Here is a 21,109-nt window from a genome sequence, read left to right on the forward strand (position 1 = left end):
CATTTCTGTAACTATTTATTTATTTATTTTTAAGTGCTTATTTTCATTTTACGGCTTTTTGTCATTTTGTAGTGCATTTCTTTAACTATTTATTTATTTATTTATTTATTTATTTATTTATGTATGTATGTATTTATTTATTTATTTATTTATGCGTTTATTTTCATTTAAGGCTTTTTGTCATTTAATTATGCATTTCTGTAACTAACGATTTATTTATTTATTAAGTTAAGTGTTTATTTATTTCAATTGGAGTTTTTTTCTCATTTTGTTATGCATTTCTTTAACTATTTATTTATTTAACTTTTATTTATTTTAATATATGGGTGTTTTTGTAATTTAGTTATGCATTTCTGTAACTATGTGTTTGTTTGTTTATGTATTCATTTATTTGTTTTGCTATTTAGGTTTCTTTTTTCCCTTTTTCCAGTTTAGTTTTAGATCATTTTTTAGTTTTTATTTATTTCTCATTGGTAATTTTAGTGCTTCAGCTTGCCAGGGCAACATTGATAACTTTTTTTTAAATATAAGTATTATATACATTTATGTTATAATCATATAATTTATATAATATTTAAATATTTTTCTAATAATTGTAGTTACCTGCTGCAGACAGCGTGTTTCCTTCGCAAATGCATCTGTGTCATTCATTACAAGTGTTGTAGCTCTAGTGATAATACTGACAAATCAGTGACTAAGACGCGGCTGAGCTCCTCCTGAGGTGTTCTGTGAAGGAAAACGGTTTCATAAGTGGCTGAACTGTAATGAAGCTGTGCGTCTGCCGGCTAATGCGGGTTAAGTAGGGCCAATGCAGGAGAAATCCCTCAATTTCTCCTTAAGTCTAATTGAATTGTTTGTTTTAGGCCTTTTAAGTGTTCAGTGGAGTCTGTCGGGCTCCGGGACGCCGACACGGGCAGGTGACCTCTGACCTATGACCTCTGACCTCTGTGCGGATTGGAGGGTCTGAGGGCAGACGTGCTGGATGAGACGCAGATGTGGCGTCTCTGGATCAGGTTCTTGGTCTGCATTTGGTCTTGTTCAGAAAACCGTCTCGATCAGAGTTTCTCAAGCGGTTTTGCTTCTGGACGCAGATGCATTTTCTCCCTTTTTGTCTATTAGTTTTTATATTTTGTTTAATTTTTTCCTCCTTTAGCATTAGCATGACGGTTATTATAATGAATTAAAACTAAAACCATAAAACTTTTAACTTAAATAAAATATTAAAAACTAAATTTACTTTATTTTTCATTTTAATTTAGTTTAACTTAACATACTTAAATAACAGAGACTGAAATAGAAAACAAAATAAATATTAAAAATAATTACAAAATGCACAACAAAATAGCTGAAACTTTAATGAAAATTTAAAAGAAAATATTTAAAAAAATCACAAAAACTATTATAGCATCTTAATGATATAAACATAAGAAAATTAATAAGAAAATAAGGCTTTAAATAATTAGAATAAGGTAAAATAATTACATTTTAAATGAACTAATACCAATTAATTATTAATTATTAACCATTATTATTATTATTATTATTATTTAAATCATTATAAGAATATATCATTATTAAATAAAATTAAAACAGAAATAAATAAATTAATAAATAAAATTAAAACAAATAAATAAATTAAATTAAATTAAATTAAAAAATATACAATTATTTTTAAACGTAAATGAGTATTTTTACATAACGGTAATATTTCTTGTATTTCTTAAATAACTGAGACTGAAATAAATAAAACAATAAAAATACTTTTAAAAATGCACAACAAAATAGCTAAATATTAAAATAAAAATTAAAATAAAAAAATAATAAAAATTATTATGGTATTCTAATGATATAAAAATAAGAAAACTAATAAAGGAAATAAAGCTTTAAATAAAGAGAATAAAGCCTTAAATAATTAAAATAAAGTAAAATAAAGTCATTTTAAATGAACATTTTAAATTAATAATTATTATTAATAGTAAAAATAATCATTATTAAATTATAATATGAAATATATACTATAATACTATTGTAGTATCTTAATGATATCAAAATAAAAAAAATAATAATTAAATGTCATTTTAAATGAACTAATACTAATGAATTATTAATAATTATTATTAACAGTAAAATAGCCATTATTAAATTATAACATGAAACATTATATATATATATATATATATATAATAAAGACAAATAAACAAAAACAATTACATGTACAATTGTTTTTAAACTTAAATGAGTATTTTTACATGTTATATTTCTTAAATAACTGAGACTGAATTAAAAAATAAAATAAATATTAAAAATAATTACAAAATGAACAGCAAAATAGCTGAAACTTTAATAATTATTCAAATGAAAACAAAAAAATCATAAAACTATTATAGTATCTTAATGATATCAATAAAGAAAATAAAGCTTTAAATAATTAAAATACAGTAAAATAATTTACTTTTAATTATTAATACTAATTAATTATTAATAGTTACTATTAATAGTAAAAATAATCATTATAAAATTATAATATGAAACATTATGTATATGCATTATATATACAGATACATAATAAAAATGTAAATAAATAAACATTAAATTCAAATTTATACAATATATTTTTAAACTTAAGAATCAATGAGAATAAAATTTATAATATTTTATAATAATATTTTAATATATATATATATATATATATATATATATATATAATGTCTGCCATTAGAATTAAGTATGTAATTAGGTAAAACGAGCATTTTTACTGTGTATTATAAGGTTTCCATTTACAGCATGTATGACACTAGATTTAGTTTAAAAGCAATAAAATACAGGACAGTGTAGATTTATAGCAGCAGGCGAATCTGCATGAAGCAAACGTCACTAGTGTTGATCGATTAGTGAGAATCTGAGCAGTGAAGCAGCATGATTATGGTAAGGGAAGGGGTTTATGGGTTTGGCGTGTGATGTGTGTGATTTGTTGTCGTGTCTGTGCAGACGCAGCTGTTCAGGCTCTGTTCTCTTGCGTTGGGCTCGTTGTTCGCGCGTTTACGGCTTTGGTTATCGGCCGTATACGACCCGCGACCCGCCGCTGAACTCAGACCCACGACACAGCAGCGAGGTCTGAAGGTGATGGAGGGGTTTAATGAGCTTTCTGAGACTCTCCAGACACATTTTCCCATTTGCTGAAGAGTCGCCTTCAGACGCTCACAAGAAACACAACACAAGACAATAACACAGCCAGTTTGGTACATCTTTAGTGACCCAAATATGAATAAATGTCCTCCAACCTGTCAAATCCAGGGCATATTTCATCCCAAAATCAAAGAAAGATGTAACAAATTATAATGTAAAAAATAATGTTAAAATAATTTAAAAAAATAAAACTAAATTTAGGAAATAAATTTATAAAATTAGATGAAAATCTAATTAAATTTGTTTAATTATATTTGGTTTTTGTTCAGTTTATTTAACTTAACATAATTTCTTCATTTTGGGTTGAAATGTGACTTTAATGAACGGCAAACACCTTCCTAATATTTTTACATTTTTTTTACATTACTTTTTTTTTTGCTGTAATGTAAAAAAAATTTCTTGAAATAAAAAAAATCTATTAAATGAGTTTAATTATATTTTGTTTTTGTTCAATCGATTTGTTTAACTTAACATAATCTCCTTATTTGGGGGTGAAATATGACTGTTTTAATGAACAGCAAACACCTTTCTAATTTTAATTATTATTTTTACATTTTTATTTATTTATTTTTTTTTTACATTTTTTACTTTTTTTTTTTACATTACAGTAAAATTTCAATAAATAAATAATTCCTACTGACTCTAAAACAGGCTTAAATTTCTTAATAAAATCATTTTTCTTTTATAACATTTATTCTTTTGTTTATTTTGGGGTAAAATGTGACTTTTGTTTTAATGAACGGGAAACATCTTTCTAATTTAAATTATTATTTTTACATTTTATTACATTACATTTTTACATTACAGTAAAATTTAAATAAATAAAATTACTCTAAAACAGGCTTACATTTCTTAATAAAAATATTATTTTCTTATATAACATCTATTCTTTTGTTTATTTTGGGGTGAAATGTGACTTGTTTTAATGATTAACACACATCTTTCAAATTCTAATTACTGTAATGTCAAAAATAATGTAAAAAATAAAAATAATAAAAATAATTTGGAAAATAAATTTTAAAACTGACATGAAATCAAATTAAATTTGTTTAATTATATTTAGTTTTTGTTCAATTTGTTTAACAACATCATTTCTTCATTCTTCAAGAATGAAATAAAAGTAATGAAATTAATCTGACTGGTTCTAAAACAGACTTGCATTTCTTTATAAATTAATTTATCTTATACAGTTTCTTTTCTTTTAATTTTAAGAAGAATTTTGTTAGATTTTCACAATAAGTAAACATCGTCCAAATGAAAAGACAAATGTACAAATAATAATAAAATTTAAATAATGAAATAAATCTAAAAAATAAATAAAAATAAATCTAATTATAATTTCTATTTGTTAAATTTGTTTAACATATAAATAAAATAAAACAATAATAGCAATTAAATAATAAATAAATATAGATACAACTACTTTGTCAATTTAAGAATAATATAGTTCTAACATATCGTTTCAGCATATTTAGTACAGTTTACTGCATTTTTACATTATTTTCCTGTTAAAATGACTGTCATTTTTCACAGAAATCTCTCATGTTTCTCATCAGAAGCGTCTCTGGTCAGAATGCAGAATGAAGAAGCTTCTTCTCGGACTCAGAAGACAGACAGGTGAGTGTGTGTGTGTGTGTGGATGAATTGGGCGACTTCAAACAGGATCTGAATGCCGTGGATCTGCAGGGAGTCTCACACACACACAGTAAAGCAAACATCAGGCTCTTTACACACAGCAGGACGGACAACTGCTCGGGTCCGAGCGCCGCGGGGAGCCACAAACGCCTCCAAACAGCCAGACGCACAAACACTCACAAACTACACAAACCAGCGTGTGGATCTCATCAAACCTGATGTTCAGCTCATAATTCACCAACAACCGAGAGACAACTACCACAAATTGCATTGTGACTTATTTTTATGATAATTTTTATGATAATCTAATTACATTGTGAAAATTTGTAAATAAAAATAATAAAATTAAAACTATGAAATAAATGATAAAATATAAATATAATGCAATGTCTGCTAAGTTTATTTACATACTTGCATAATTTACAACATTTCTGTAGATCGAAGTTTACAGCATTTTTCCAATATTTGCCAAAATAATGAATGTGAAGAATTTAAGACATAAAATTTATTAAATGTTAAAATAAATACTATAAATGTATATTTTTTTTATTTTAGAGGACTATTTACAATTTAATTTACAGCAGTAATATATTTATACCTTTGTTCTTTTATTTGAGTTAAAACAATAATTTTATAATAAAAAAATAAAATAAACATATATATAATGCAATGTGCGCTAGGTTCACATTATTTACACATTTGCATAATTTACAAAATATCTGTAGATCAAAGTTTACAGCATTTTTCCAATATTTGCCAAAATAATGAATGTGAAGAATTTAAGACATTAAATTTATTAAATGTTAAAATAAATACTATAAATGTATATTTTTTTTATTTTAGAGGATTATTTACAATTTAATTTACAGCAGTAATATATTTATACCTTTGTTCTTTTATTTGAGTTAAAACAATAATTTTATAATAAAAAAATAAAATAAACATATATATAATGCAATGTGCGCTAGGTTCACATTATTTACACATTTGCATAGTTTACAGCATTTTTCAAATAATTGCCAAAATAATGAATGTGAAGAATTTAAGACATTAATAATATATAAATAAACATAAATTAAATATTAAAATAAATATTATAATTATATTTTTTACTGTACAGGGCTATTTACAATTTAATTTACAACTGTAATAGACGTATAACTTTGTTCTTTTATTTGAGTTAGAATAAATAATAAATAAATATAATGCAATGTGCACTAGGTTCACATTATTTACACATTTGCATAATTTACAAAATATCTGTAGATCAAAGTTTACAGCATTTTTCCAATATTTGCCAAAATAATGAATGTGAAGAATTTAAGACATCAAATAAATTAAATATTAAAATAAATATTATAATTGTATTTTTTTTATTCTACAGGACTATTTACATTTTGATTTACAAAAGGAATATATTTATACCTTTATTCTTTTATTGGAGTTAAAACAATAATATAATAATAAATAAATAAATAAATAAACAAATATAATGCAATGTGCACTAGGTTCACATTATTTACACATTTGCATAATTTTTAATATTTTTGTCAAAGTTTACAGCATTTTTCAAATACTTGCCAAAATAATGAATGTGAAGAATTTAAGACATCAAATAAATTAAATATTAAAATAAATATTATAATTATATTTTTTAAGTCTACAGGTCTATTTACAATTTAATTTACAACTATAACATATTTATAACTTTGTTCTTTTATTTGAGTTAAAACAATAATATAATATAATAAATAAATAAATAAAATAAACAAATATAATGCAATCTGCACTAGGTTCACATTATTTACACATTTGCATAATTTTCAACATTTCTGTATCAAAGTTTACGGCATTTTTCAAATACTTGCCAAAATAATGAATGTGAAGAATTTAGGACATTAAATATATTAAATACTAAAAAAATTATATTTTTTATTTTATTTTACAGGACTATTTACAATTTAAGTTACAACAGTAATATATATTTTAAATGCATTATTGTACTTTTTTGTAATTTACCACAGTAATATGTTTATATCTTTGTTCTTTAATTATAGCTAAAACATTAATATAAAATTAAATTTAATAAAAAAGATAAAATTAAACGGTTAAATTTAATATTTTTTACAAGAACTACATTATTCTTGTCTTTAATGTTTTGCTTATTTAAATTAATAATACAGATAAAACGGGCTATAACAGTAACAAGAACTACTGATAAAAGAACGTGTGAAAACGTGCCATGAAAATAATTGCATAATGAAAATCTTCCTAAAAATACAGGCTTTGTTTTCTTCACACAAACCATAATTGCTTATTATTTCCTTTTTTCCTTTTAAATTCAGGGTGAACTGAGACTTGTTTTCGCCTCTTTTCCTCCGTGCAACGATCAAACGCCCGTTCGCAGGCCGCAGTGTTTGTGTGCAGAGGGTGAGGTCACCAAACCATCACAAAACGCTGCTTTTTATTAACCAAACGCACACAAACCATCAGTGCAGTCACGACCGCATCGCACCGGCGCGCGACTGGAAAGACCTGTAATTACCACAATGAGTCAACAGAGTATAAAACATAATTAAGATGAGCACAGGGATTCGAAGTAACCATTATAACCAGCAGGAGCCTTTGTAGCTTCAAAGGACACTGGCGGCCGAATCCTGACAGGACGCCATTCGTCATTTAAGGTCATGTGAATCATTTCACAATATCCTATTGGCAAATGAATCACTCTGAATGATTCACTCAAATCATTCCCAAAGCACTCTGACTCTGAGACCGAATCTGTAAATAAACAGCAGTTGTTCGTCTCTCAGTGTGTGAGGTCTGGATTGAATCCACCACAAACCCCAGAAGATCTGATAAACACACACTAACACACTTATTTATAGATGCACTGAGCGTTTACCACAGTAAACTGACACGTAATACACAGACATGATTATTTTAAACACTTGACTACACTAGATGAAGCAAGATCTTGATGTTGAAGTTGACAAGAAACTTTTTTCTATTTTATAAATGAATGTTTTTTTATCTTATGAAAATCTTCTTAAACCCCAACCATCTCAAGTTCATGGAACGAAGCCCCGCCTTAAACCACGCCCCGTCAAGATCATGCTCACAACAACTCATTAACAATCCACACAAAGAACTATGTCACACAGTAAACCCCACCCCTTTAAGCTCATGCAAATAATTCCCGCCTTAAACTCCGCCCTTTCATGCTCTCACGCTCTTTCAAGCTCATGCTCTTTTGCCTCTACTTTTCATTGCCACGCCCACATCTTAACATCCAAACAACAATGCATAGAGTTAAGTTCCGCCTTAAACCCCACCACTTCAAGCCCATATAACTAGGCTCCGCCTTAAAACTTTTACCCTTTAATGCTTATTTTTGCTTTGAGTGCCAAACCCACATACCAACAACCAATCAATAACCAACGCAAAGAGCTAAGTCAGACCGTAAACTCTGCCCCATCAAGCTCATATAATTAAACCCCACCCTTCAAGTTCACTTTTGAGATCTTAACTTACAATCAACAACCGATGAATAGAGCTAAGTCTCCACCCCTTCAAGTTCATTTAACTAAGTCCCGCCCAAAAATCCGCTCCTCATAGTACATTTCACTCAGATGTATGGTTTCAAATGGCCTTCACATCACATTTAACCCTCTGGGCCTCTTCGTTTAGGAGTCACACTTGGCTCCTTCACAGTCAAAACTGACGAAGCCTTGAAATGTAACTTTTTTTTTTTTTCAGGAAAATCATTGTAAAATATTTTTTTGAATAACATTTTTTGATTATTATTTAGAATTCTGAAGGGATTTTATGACAATATGCAATATTTATACAATTTTAATGAGCTATTTTTCCCCATTAGAATATATATTTATTTATATAATATTTTATAAATTATTCTTCAATAAATGCAACATTTCACATTAAAACAGAGTGAACACTTTTAAAAATCAAATTTTTTAAAGTGAGAATTGTGCCATTTGGTGTCATTAAAAAAAAAAAAAAAACATATTTTTTAAGCTCCTGTATATCTCTCCATATACATATACATACATACAGAAGCTTTTGGATAACCATTGTTTTTTTTTTTTACATATTTTATTAGGTTTTGCTTTTAGATTTACATTTAAACATTCTAAAAGACTACTTTTTGTCAAGGTTTGGATATTTTTGGTTAGATAAATATCAGGTTGCATTATGATTACAATCAAACATTAAAATACAAGAAAATTCCTCTCCTCATCTCACATATTCCCAAAATTTGCTCTGTTGCAGTCTTACCAGTTAATTTCTGAATGTGTGTGTGTTTGTGAGAGGAACTTGTATACTCGTGTATTTTTCCATTTATTAATTTTATTTTACACATTTGTGTGTTCATATAACTAATGCAACAAATGTCACAGAGTATCATCTAATTAAGTATTGTGAAAAGCGCTATACAAATAAATTTGAATTTTAATTCCGATGAAGCTACATTTTAAAAATGTAAAAATGACCGAAGAGGCCCAGAAGGTTAAGCGTTTTTTTTCACTGCATCATGTTCTGAGCCTTGTGAGTTTTTAACAAGCCATTTTAAGTTAAAACAAGGTCACTCTGACCAGTCCTCATGAGCACAGCACAGAAATACAGTAGAGCTCTACTGACACCTGCTGGAGATCATCTGACACAACATCATCACACTGAGCTTTCAGATGGACACTGATAGATACAATTATATATTGAATATAAAAATAAATATAATATACTTATTGTTTTTGAATAATATTATGTGTACAAAAACATGACATTATGACATTAAAATACTTTCAGTTTAATTAAAAATAATATTAACAGTTTCATACCTACCAGGGTGATTATTATTACTTAAAACTTTTTCGTGATTATCATTTTAGTTAACTGAAATAAAATCAACATATTTTACATAACTAAAATAAAATATAAAAAGAAATATTTAGAATTAGAATTATTTTATTTAATTAGTGACAGTTTCAGTTAATTTTGAAGAACTAAAACTAAAACTGAAATAAAAACTAATTAATTCATGTAGACTTACATTTAAAAATTAGTAAAACTTTAACTAAAATTAAACTAAAAAAATATATATATAAATAAAAGTTACAAATATTAATCTAAACTATAAAAGCACATCAATGACACTGCTGTGCAATTAATTTCACTTCATTATTACAGAAATGATCTAAATTAGTTTCTTACACGCTGCTGTATTATTGTGGTGATTCGTTCAGATCAGCTCGCCTCTAAATGACAAGTTCAAGCAAAGCAAATCACTTTACCTGTGAATCTGACAGTCTCTGCCTGTGCGAGTGTACGTTTGTGGTCAGAATAAACACATGCTGATGGTCAGAAATCATGAGAGCCGGTTCATTTCTCACCTGAGATCGGCCTGTGGTCCTGCTGGACGATCCTCTTGTGTGTTATAGGAATACAGCGCCTCCTGCTGGAACAAACCACAGTCACACTCAAACTACAACACCTGAATGAGTGAAATGGGATATTCAGTGTGGAAATAAAGGTAGGGTAGGACTTGAGTTTATCCATTAGCAATTCATTGGATGGTGAAAGTGTCTGTATGTGAATATGGTAGATCATAAGAGGCAGGATTATTTCCTTTAACTTTAACTAACAGCTTTGTTAATTGATATAAAGGTGAAATTAAATTAAATATAAATATTAGATAACAAATAAGAAATATTGCCTTGGCAATTAACTGAAATAAGTTTAAGTAGAAGCACTAAAATGAATAATTAGTAATAAATATAAGCTAAAACTGAGATTTAAAAACAAAAAAAGACTAAACCTAAATAGAGCAAAAACTAATTAAATTGACAAAAACACAAATCAAAATGACAAAGAAAAAATTAACTACAATTACAAATATATAAAAACATAAAAATATATAAAAATAAATATATAAAAACAAAACATAAATATGTAACTACAAAATATAAAAAATATAAAAATGTAAAACTATATAATCAAAAGACAATTCAAAATATGAATAAAACTATAATAGTATATAAAAATAATATATAAGAGTGATTAATGATATCAGTTAAAAGTCATTTTGGAGGTGGAGCAAAATATTACATTATGATAAAAGATAATAAAGACAAACACATCAAAATGTCTAAAAAAATTAACTACAATTAAATTAATATATTTTAAAATAATATAGAAAATATCAAAATAAAATATATAAAAGCATATAAAAATATAATAAAATACATAAAAACAAAACACAAATATATAACTTCAAAATATTAAAAATATAAAAAATGAAAAGACAATTCAAAATATGAATAAAACTATAATAGTATATAAAATACTAAAATAACACTAATAAGAGTGATTTATGATATCAGCTAAAGAAAAGTCATTTTAGAGTTGGTGCAAAATATTACATTATGATAAAAGATAATGAAGACAAACACAAATCAAAATGACTAAAAAAAATGAACTACAATTAAATATATTTTAAAATAATATAGAAAATATAAAACTAAAATATATAAAAGCATACAAAAAATATAACAATAAAATACATAAAAACAAAATATATAAAAATAAATATATAAAAACAAATCATAAATATATAACTACAAAACACAAAAAAGATAAAAATCTAAAAACAGAAACACAAAAACAAAAGCCAATTCAAAATATGAATAAAACTATAATAGTATATAAAAATACAAGAAAGCATATAAAGCATATCAAAAACATATAAAAGCATATAAAAAATATAAGAATAAAATACATTAAAAAATATAAAAATAAATATATAATATATAAATAAATATATAAATCAAAATGACTAAAAAAATAACTCTAATTAAATGAATACATTTTAAAATAATATAAAAAATATAACAATAAAATATATAAAAACACATAAAAAATAAATACAAATAAATATATAAAAACAAAACATAAATATATAACTATAAAATATTAAAAAGATAATTTAAAAACAGAAACACAAAAACAAAAGCCAATTCAAAATATGAATAAAACTATAATAGTATATAAAAATACTAAAATAACACTAATAAGAGTGATTTACGATATCAGCTAAAGAAAAGTCATTTTGGAAGGGGAGCAAAATATTACATTATGATAAAAGATAATGAAGCCAAACCTTTTCTTTAAAATCATCAAATTCTTAGACGAGTTGTGCAGTTGTATTTACTCTTTTGTTTCTAACTTGCCCCTTGATCATTAGATGTGCTGTCACAGATTTGGCTGAACTCTCACCTGCTGCTTGAGCAGTCGCTCTCTGTGTTCCTGCAATTTCTCGCTGTGATGAATTAATCCATGATCTCCTCCATAATAGATCCGTCTGTAGTCGTGCTCCTCTGGCCAGCAGACGGACGGACGTTTGGCCACGATTCGCACCGTCCGATACGGCACCTGATAATGAAACAGTTTGTTGAACCTATAGACAAAATATTGTTTATTGAGTATCATATTTGATGCATCATGCTTTTACGGCTCATATAGTCTGATAAAGTGAGAATATACAGGAAAAAACTTGTGCAATAATCTTACTGGTGTTCTTCGAACGTGTCTGTCATAGAGCCGTCTGATGCTGAGCTCCTTGTACGTCACTGAAACACACATTCGTAATCACACACTCATATTTTCAACCGCATTCATTCATTCAATACTCACTGATGACTGATCTGATTCTTCTTACTGTTAACTGCAGCTTGATCTAGAAGAGAGAAGAACAGATTTGATTCTATTTCATATTTAACATAACCATGAGTTTATTAATTCTGTTGTACAGTTACACGACCAGTCAAAAGTTTTTGAACAGTAAGATTTTAATATTTTTTAAAGACGTCTCTCCAAGCCTGCATTTATTTGATTCAAAGTGCAGTAAAAACTACAAAATTTAAAAATATTTTTACTATTTAAAATAACTGTTTTCTATTTGAATATATTTTAAAATATTTTTTTTTCATGTGATCAAAGCTGAATTTTCAGCATCATTACTCCTTTCAGTGTCACATGATCCTTCAGACATCATTATGATATGCTGATTTGATGTTTAAGAAACATTTCTGATTATTATCAATATTTAAAACAGCCGAGTGCATTTTTTTCAGGATTCTTTGATAATTAGAAAGATCCAAAAATCAGCATTTATCTGAAATAAAAAGCTTTTGTAACATTATACACTATACCATTTAAAAGCTTGGAGTCAGTATAATTTTTGTAATAATTTTAATATATATATATATATTTTTTTTTTTTTGATAGAAATTAACACTTTCACTTAATAACAAAAAAATAAAAAAAATTAACTACAATAAAATGAATATATTTTAAAATAATATAGAAAATATAAAAATAAAATATATAAAAGCATATAAAATTATAACAAGAACATATATAAAAACACAAAATATATAAAATAAATATATAAAAACAAAACATAAATAAATATCTTCAAAAAAAAAAAAATATTAGAAATTAAAAGACAATTCAAAATATGAATAAAACTATAATAGTATATAAATACACTAAAATAACACTAATAAGAGTGATTTATGATATCAGCTAAAGAAAAGCCATTTTGGAGGTGGAGCAAAATATTACATTATGATAAAAGATATTAAAAACAAACACAAATCAAAATGACAAAAAAAAATTAACTACAATTAAATTAATATATTTTAAAATACTATAGAAAATATAAAAATAAAATATATAAAAGCATATAAAAATATAACAATAAAATACATAAAAACATAAAATATATAAAAATAAATATATAAAAACAAAACATAAATATATAACTACAAAACACCAAAAAGATAACACTTTCACTTAGAAAGGATGCTTTAAATTGATCAAAAGTGATAAGTGATAAAGACATTTATAATGTTAAAAAAAGTTATTTATTTTAGATAAATGCTGTTCTTCTGCTATTCGTCACGAAACCTGAAATAATTCTACTCGGATATTTTTAACATAATAATAATAATAAATGTTTTTTGAGCAGCAAATCAGAATATTTTCATGATTTCTGAAGGATCATGTGACACTGAAGTCTGGAGTAATGATGCTGAAAATTCAGCACTGCATTACAAAAATAAATTACATTTTATAATATATTCACATAGAAAACAGTTATTTTAAATAGTAAAAATATTTCAGAATTTTACTGTTTTCGCTGTACTTTGAATCAAATAAATACAGGCTTGGTGAGCAGAAGAGACGTTAAAAAACAATAAAAATCTTACTGTTCAAAAACTTTTGACTTAATGTATGTAAAGTCATATATTTCAACTTTAATTAAGCTGGTTGTATCAGTAAACACAACACAATCTAATAGCAATTAAAAACTATTTTACGTTTTGGTAAGAATTTGTACAATATTACACCGCACTGGTGATAATTTATGGGTGGAGCTTAATTTTTAGTTCATTTTTCTCCGCAAAATGATGTAAAAATGTTTGTTTTTTTAGTATTTTTGTCATTTTCAAGTAAAAATATCTAAACATACTTGAATTAATATGTATTTACGTGAAGAAAAATTACAGAAGTCTTGTTTTCTAAAATATAGTTTTTGCTTAAAACAAGAACAAATATCTAAATTAAGTTAAAGTTCAAAAACATACTTGTATTTTTCAGAAAACAAACTTAATAACTAAGGTTATTTCACTTTTCAAGTAAATGTCTTGATGTTTATATATTTGTACTGCAAAAACAAGTCAAAAAATACTGAGGAAAAACATCAAACTGATCAGCTAATGGCGAGGAGAATACACTAATTAATACAGAGACACCACAGTTTTACTTTATTAACTGTGGTGTGTTGAAAACCATGTTTACGATGGTGAATTTAAGGGTAAACAATGTGTATAATACAACAAAAAAGCTGCGCTGAGGTAAAATGTGCCACGTCATTTTCGATATAAGTAACTTTATACATATCAGTGTTTGTGTATAATCAGAGGTGTAACTGGATTCGTTTTAATATTGATCAATTAATCGTGTGAAACCTGATGATGATGATGATGCTGCTCTTCTTCAGCTGGAAGTGATTAATGTGAATCAGCGAATCGCTGTCGCCCTCTGCAGGATCAGCGCGTTTTAGCATTAAAAACAAACTGGATCAGTGGTTCTCAGATCTGATCTATATATAATCATTATATATCTCTATTATAGATCAGTGGTTCTCAGAACTGCTCTGAGAGTCACTTCATAAGCATTTCACTGTTTCATTTGAGTAAAACAAGCGTCAAATATACACACAGAAATTTACAGGTATTCACGGCAAGTCAGCAACCAGTCAAAATAAAAGTTTGGTTTAACTTTATTATCATTCAGTATAATGTACGTGCCTACTGCTACTACTACTATTAATTAATAAACATTTATACAAATTCCTCACACAATATTTCTTCCATGTTTTAAATTTGAATAGTAAATCCCCTTTATTTGCCAAAAAAAAAATATAATTTTCATTAAAAGATCAATTAAATCAATATTTTATACCATCATTTGATAACCAGAAAAATACACAACAAAGAATTCCATAAGCCTATTGTAAAAAATAAATAAAAATTGTTTTTATGCATTCAAATAAACAGACATGCTAAAACATATTTGGTAACAATAAAAATTTATAGGGTCCTAAACATGTAATTTTTCTTAACTTTTAATAAATTGACAGTAAATTTTATAAGATTCATGGTTTTAATTAATTACACATGATGAAATACATTTTGATAAATAAAATTAAATTTAACCATTAAAAAGAAGACCAGAAAAATGAAAACAGAAAACAGAATTTGAAAAATAAATAAATAAAATTAAATTAAATTAAATTAAACGGAATTTGATTTCCATAAGGCTATTGTAAAAATAAATAAAAGTTGTTTTTATGCATTCAGATAAACAAACATGCTAAAACATATTTGGTAACAATAAAACGTAAAGTGAGAAAAAAAATTAAACGTTTCATGGGGTCCTAAACATGTAATTTTTCTTAACTTTTAATAAATTGACAGTAAATCAGATGAAAAAGATTCATGGTTTTAATTAATTACACATGATTAATTACATTTTGATTAACAAACTTAAATTTAACCACTAAAAAGAAGTCCAGGAAAATGAAAACGGAAAAACAGGAAAATTGGGAAAATTGGGAAAAAAAACAGGGCCCTATTTTTTTGCATGCAACTATATATTTGCTACAAATATGAATACATCTTTAAATTTATTATTTTATTTGTCTAACATCTTTTTGTAAAGTTATAATTTTGTTTTAATACTTTGATATGTTTGCTATTTGCAGTGATTACTATTTACTATTGTTAATAGTGTGACAAGGTCTTTAACCCCCGGTTTAATGCTCCTGGAAATTAGTAAATTAGAAATTACAGTAAATTGTTTTAAAATAAGTGTAATAACATTCATTTACAGAGTTTTTGAGCATGTTGGTGGTTTTCATTGCTACAGCTTCAGTGTTGTTGAGATGCAGATATATCTTGTTGCCCCAAATTTAAAGACTAAATAAAAATGACACAGTGGACATTGTTATTTTGGTGAGTAAATCCCACATTTACACATGCTTTACTTTACTTTATATTTACTACTTTACTATATTTCATAGAATTGGTGAGAATATTTCAAAGTTTACTTTAAAAAAACTAAGTACAACCCTAATTCTGGAAAAGTTGGGACATTTTGTAAAATTATAAAATCTGTGATTTGTTCATTCTATTTATCTTTTATTTCATTGACAAAAGTACAAAAATTTCCTTAGTTTTCACTGATCAACTGTAAATATAAACATATTTATTTATAAAATATGTATTTATTTATTTATTTATTTGAAGTATGCATCCCACTCCAAAAAAGTTGGGACCGGGGCAAAATAAAAGTGAAAAGGTTATAGAATAAACAAATAAACTGCTTTGAAACACAGCAAGCAGGTGAATTGGTAATAGCTGAGGGAATCATGTTTGGGTATAAATGGAGCTTCTCAGTCTTTACAAGCAAAGCTGAATCATCGGTCAAAATGTGTTTATATTAACAAAATAAAACTAAGTTGGCCGGTGAAAACACTGGATTTTTTTCTTTGTACTTAAGTCAATTAAATATAGGTTAAAGAGAAACAAATGACATATTCTGAATTTTATGGCATTTTACAAAATGCCCTAACGTTTAATTGGGGTTGTAGAAAGAAGGGAAACATGTGCTCCTCATTTTCAAAATAGTTACTATTTTAGTGCTGTCCTGATTTATATATTTGTTATAACTAAATTTCAAATCTTATTTTTCTTTTTTTCTTTTTTTGTCAGTGTGTTGTGCCAGCTATAATAATAATAATGTTTCTTAAGCAACAATCAGCATAATTTCTGAAAGATCATGTGAAGCTGTAGTAATGTACTGTAGTTTAACATGAGAAGAAACACATTTTAAAATATATTCAAATAAAAAGTTTTTTTTTTTAATGGTAGATTTACTGTTACTGTAGGCTGTTTTTTTTAAACAAACAAATGCAACTTTTTTATGAACCCATTAACAAATCATACTGACCTTTTTTAATGCTAGTGTTTATTATAGGCTATATTTTATTTATAATATATAGGCCCGTTTTGAAAGCATGTATCTTGACCCTTAAAACAGCTCATACATAATACATATATATATATATATATATATTGTAACAACTGGCTGTTGTTCGTTAGAACGTGGGCTAACGGGAGCTAAGCTGTACTATTAAACTTTCTCTAAGCTAGTTGCCAGCAGGGTGCTAGCACCTACACGCACTTTAACGTTGTTAGTAAAACGCGAGCACTCGTGTCCCATACACCGCACGACTCTGAGTGTCTCTGTAAGCAAGTGCACCGACAGAATAATCCAGCAGAAGGCAGTACTGTCGTCTTACATCTTTTAATTAGAACACACAGTAAGAACTTCCACATGCAAGGCCATATCAACAAGTCCCTCCCCTACACATCTCTCTCCATGATGGTAACAGTTACACTTTTTATATAACAGTGCTGCAAATGAACCAAACCCAACCAAACTGACTTGAACATAAACACACATAACATAACTAATGCCAAAACCTTACTGTCTTGCTTAAATAACGCAAAAATAAGTAAACTCTAAAGAATTACCCATAATGCACCCAGCTGCTAGCACTGACTGCCGGGTCATTACATAACCCCCCCCCCAAGAGGGTTAGCGTCCCCACAACCCTAATCTCCCACAACAAAATCCAGCAAATGTCCTGGCCGGCGACGAACACGCTTCGGCCTTCCTGATGTTCTACCCCCAGCACCAGGCTCAGTCCTGAGTCCGTCATTGTCCGTTTCGGCGCTGGGAGTGGATGGTGGAGAGCCGCTCTGGCTTCCACCAGTCTCTTGTTCTGGGGCTAGTGGGTGGTACGGTGCCAACCGGTCCTTATGAAGCACCACCCGTCTACCCCGTCCAGGCATTCGGACCCGGAAGACCACCTCCGAAATGTGGTCCAGAATCTCTCCAGGTCCCTGCCAATGATGAGTTAGTTTGGGCGACAACCCCCGCTTCCTTTGGGGGCAAAACACCCACACTTTGTCCCCTGGCCCCGGGGTAGGCCCGTGGGCCCGGGTGTCGTACGCCCGCTTCTGGCGGGCTCCAGCTTCCTCTAGGGCCTCCCTGGCCAGTTGATGGACGGTGCTCAGACGCTCTTTCAACCGCCTAAAGTAGTCCAGTTCTGGCCCACCAGCAATCTCCGGCTCGAGGGGCGAGCCGAACACCAAGTCCACCGGTGTGCGGAGCTCCCTCCCAAACATCAGCGCCGCCGGTGTGTACTGACTCGACTCCTGTACTGCTGTTCTATACGCCCACAGGACCAGATGCTGGTCCCAGTCTCTCTGGTGCTGACTGGATAAGATGGCAAGTTGGGTGGCCAGGGTGCAGTTGAAATGTTCAACCAGTCCATCGCTTTGAGGGTGGAGGGGAGTGGTTCTTGTCTTCTTTACCCCCAACCGCTGGCACACCTCACTGAACAACCGACTCTCAAAGTTCCGCCCCTGGTCACTATGAAGTTCGTCCGGCACCCCAAACCGGGTGAACATCTCGTCCACTAGTCGCTGTGCTGACGTGGAAGCACTCTGATCTGGAACCGCATATGCCTCTGGCCACTTTTTAAAATAGTCCATAGCAACCAGGACAAAGCGGTTGCCAGCCTCGGTGACGGGGAAAGGACCCAAGATGTCCACCCTGATCCTTTCCATGGATGCCCCGACTAGGTACTGCTGCAATGGCGCGTGAGAGCGTTGGCTGGGTCCTTTCTGTGCTGTGCAGACATCGCAGCAGTGAACATGCAGCTCTGCGTCCTGCCGACACCCTGGCCAGTAGAACCGCTGCCGCAGCCGCCGCACTGTCTTGGCATTCCCGAAATGGCCAGATCCAGCTGCCCCATGAACCCAACGGAGGACCTCTGACCGCAGAGCGTGCGGAACCAGAAGTTGCAGACGGTCGATCCCCCCCCCGGTGCTTGCCACCGTCTGTAGATCATGCCGTCGTGGAGCTCCAGGCTGCCCCACTGAGAGTGAAGCGACTTGATCTCGGGGCCCTGGGAGGACACGGCTGGCCAGTCCGGACGTGTTTGGGTCTCCAGCCAGCCCCTTACCTTTCCCAGCACTCGATCATTTGCCTGCTGTTGCCTCAGCTGCTCGGTGGTAAATGGCTCCACATCTCCTTCACTGTCACCCGGCCCGACACTCGTCAGCGAGGCATGGACGCCTGGAGAGGGCGTCAGCGTTGGCATGCTGCCGCCCTGGTCGGTGCTGAACCTCGAAGTCATACTCTTGGAGGATCTCCAGCCACCTTGCCACCTGGCCCTCTGGTTGGCGGAAGTTTAACATCCAGGTAAGACTAGCGTGGTCAGTCCGAAGTGTGAACCTGGTGCCCAGGAGGTAGGGTCTGAAGTGACGGACTGCCAGGATCACCGCTAGCAACTCCCGCCGGGTGACACAATAGTTTCTTTCTGGTCGACTGAGGCTGCAGCTATAATAGGCCACCACTCGCTCTCCAGTCTCCCCCCCTTTGGGAGAGTACGGCCCCGACCCCCACATTACTAGCGTCAGTGTCCACAAGGAAAGGTTGGTTGGGGTCAGGGTAGGCCAGCACAGGTGCGTCGATGAGAGCGGCTTTTAGCTGCTGGAAGGCTGCTGCACAGGCCTCAGACCACCCAAACCGCCGGCCCTTATTTGTCAGCTGATGTAAGGGGCTGGCAATGGTTGCAAAGTCTCTGACGAACCTTCTATAATAAGAGGCTAGGCCCAGAAAGCCCACCCCACTCTCGCTAACCACGTGTCCCAGAAACTGTGTCTGGCGGGCGAGCAGGTTACACTTGGCCGGGTTCAACCGCAACCCGGCGCTACGGATGGCTGTCAGGACCTCCAGTAAGTTGTGGACAGCCTGGTCAAAGTCTCTGGCATGGACCAACAAATCGTCCAAGTAGACCACACAGCGGGTGCGGGGAATGTCTTTTAGGACCCGCTCCATCAGCCTCTCAAAGGTGGCTGGGGCGTTACACAGTCCAAAGGGCATCACCTTAAACTGCCACAGTCCTTGCCCTATGGTAAATGCAGTTTTGGGCCGGGCCTCTGACGCCAGTTCTACTTGCCAATACCCGCTGCGCAAGTCCAAAGAGCTGAACCAACAGGATCCAGCTACATAATCCAATGCATCATCAATGCGCGGCAGCGGGTATGAATCCTTACGGGTGACTGCATTTAGTCGGCGGAAATCCACGAAGGGGCGCCACCCCCCCGTTTTCTTCCGCACCATAACCATGGGCGCGGCCCAGGGACTGTCCGAAGGCTCAATAATGCCATTAGCTGCCATATCTCGAATCATTTCTTCGGCAGCTTGACGCTTTGCAAGAGGCAGTCTGTGGGGGCGCAAGCGAATGGGGGCAGCATGGCCAGTGTCAATGTGATGTTGCACTAGAGCTGTCCTGGTACAGTCCTCCTCTCGGGCTGCAAAAATGTCCACAAAGTCTCTCAATAAGCGTTGTAGTTGCTCCTGCTGTGGTGCGCTCAGATGCTCACCACTTCGACGCCCCAATTCCTCAACAGCTGCAACAGTCTCAGGTGATGGGTGGGCGAGTAGAACGTGCGGTGATAGTGGCTGGGATGCGCTGGTCTGTGCTGCAATACTTCCCTGGGACTCCCCCTGAGTCTCTGCAGCTCTCGAGCGGCGGCTGGGGGCCAGTGAGCAGCGGTGTCCA

The 21,109-nt window shown here is 31.1% G+C and overlaps 1 protein-coding gene across 1 annotated transcript in view; it reads right to left on the reverse strand.

The window, feature by feature from the left end:
- LOC127156720 (uncharacterized) overlaps positions 1-14,884 on the reverse strand; it is a 43,483-nt gene extending 28,599 nt beyond the window's left edge. The window contains exons 1-5 of the mRNA XM_051099751.1: positions 14,874-14,884; positions 12,532-12,574; positions 12,409-12,467; positions 12,115-12,270; positions 10,233-10,294 (exon numbers count right to left, since the gene is read on the reverse strand). Of these exons, the coding sequence (XP_050955708.1) occupies positions 10,233-10,294; positions 12,115-12,270; positions 12,409-12,467; position 12,532 (278 nt within the window). The 5' untranslated portion in view covers positions 12,533-12,574; positions 14,874-14,884. The remainder of the gene's footprint in view (positions 1-10,232; positions 10,295-12,114; positions 12,271-12,408; positions 12,468-12,531; positions 12,575-14,873) is intronic.
- Between the last annotated feature and the right edge of the window lie 6,225 nt (positions 14,885-21,109).

This window comes from Labeo rohita, chromosome 25 (genome assembly GCF_022985175.1).
Source record: "Labeo rohita strain BAU-BD-2019 chromosome 25, IGBB_LRoh.1.0, whole genome shotgun sequence".
Classification (NCBI taxonomy): Eukaryota; Metazoa; Chordata; class Actinopteri; order Cypriniformes; family Cyprinidae; genus Labeo; species Labeo rohita.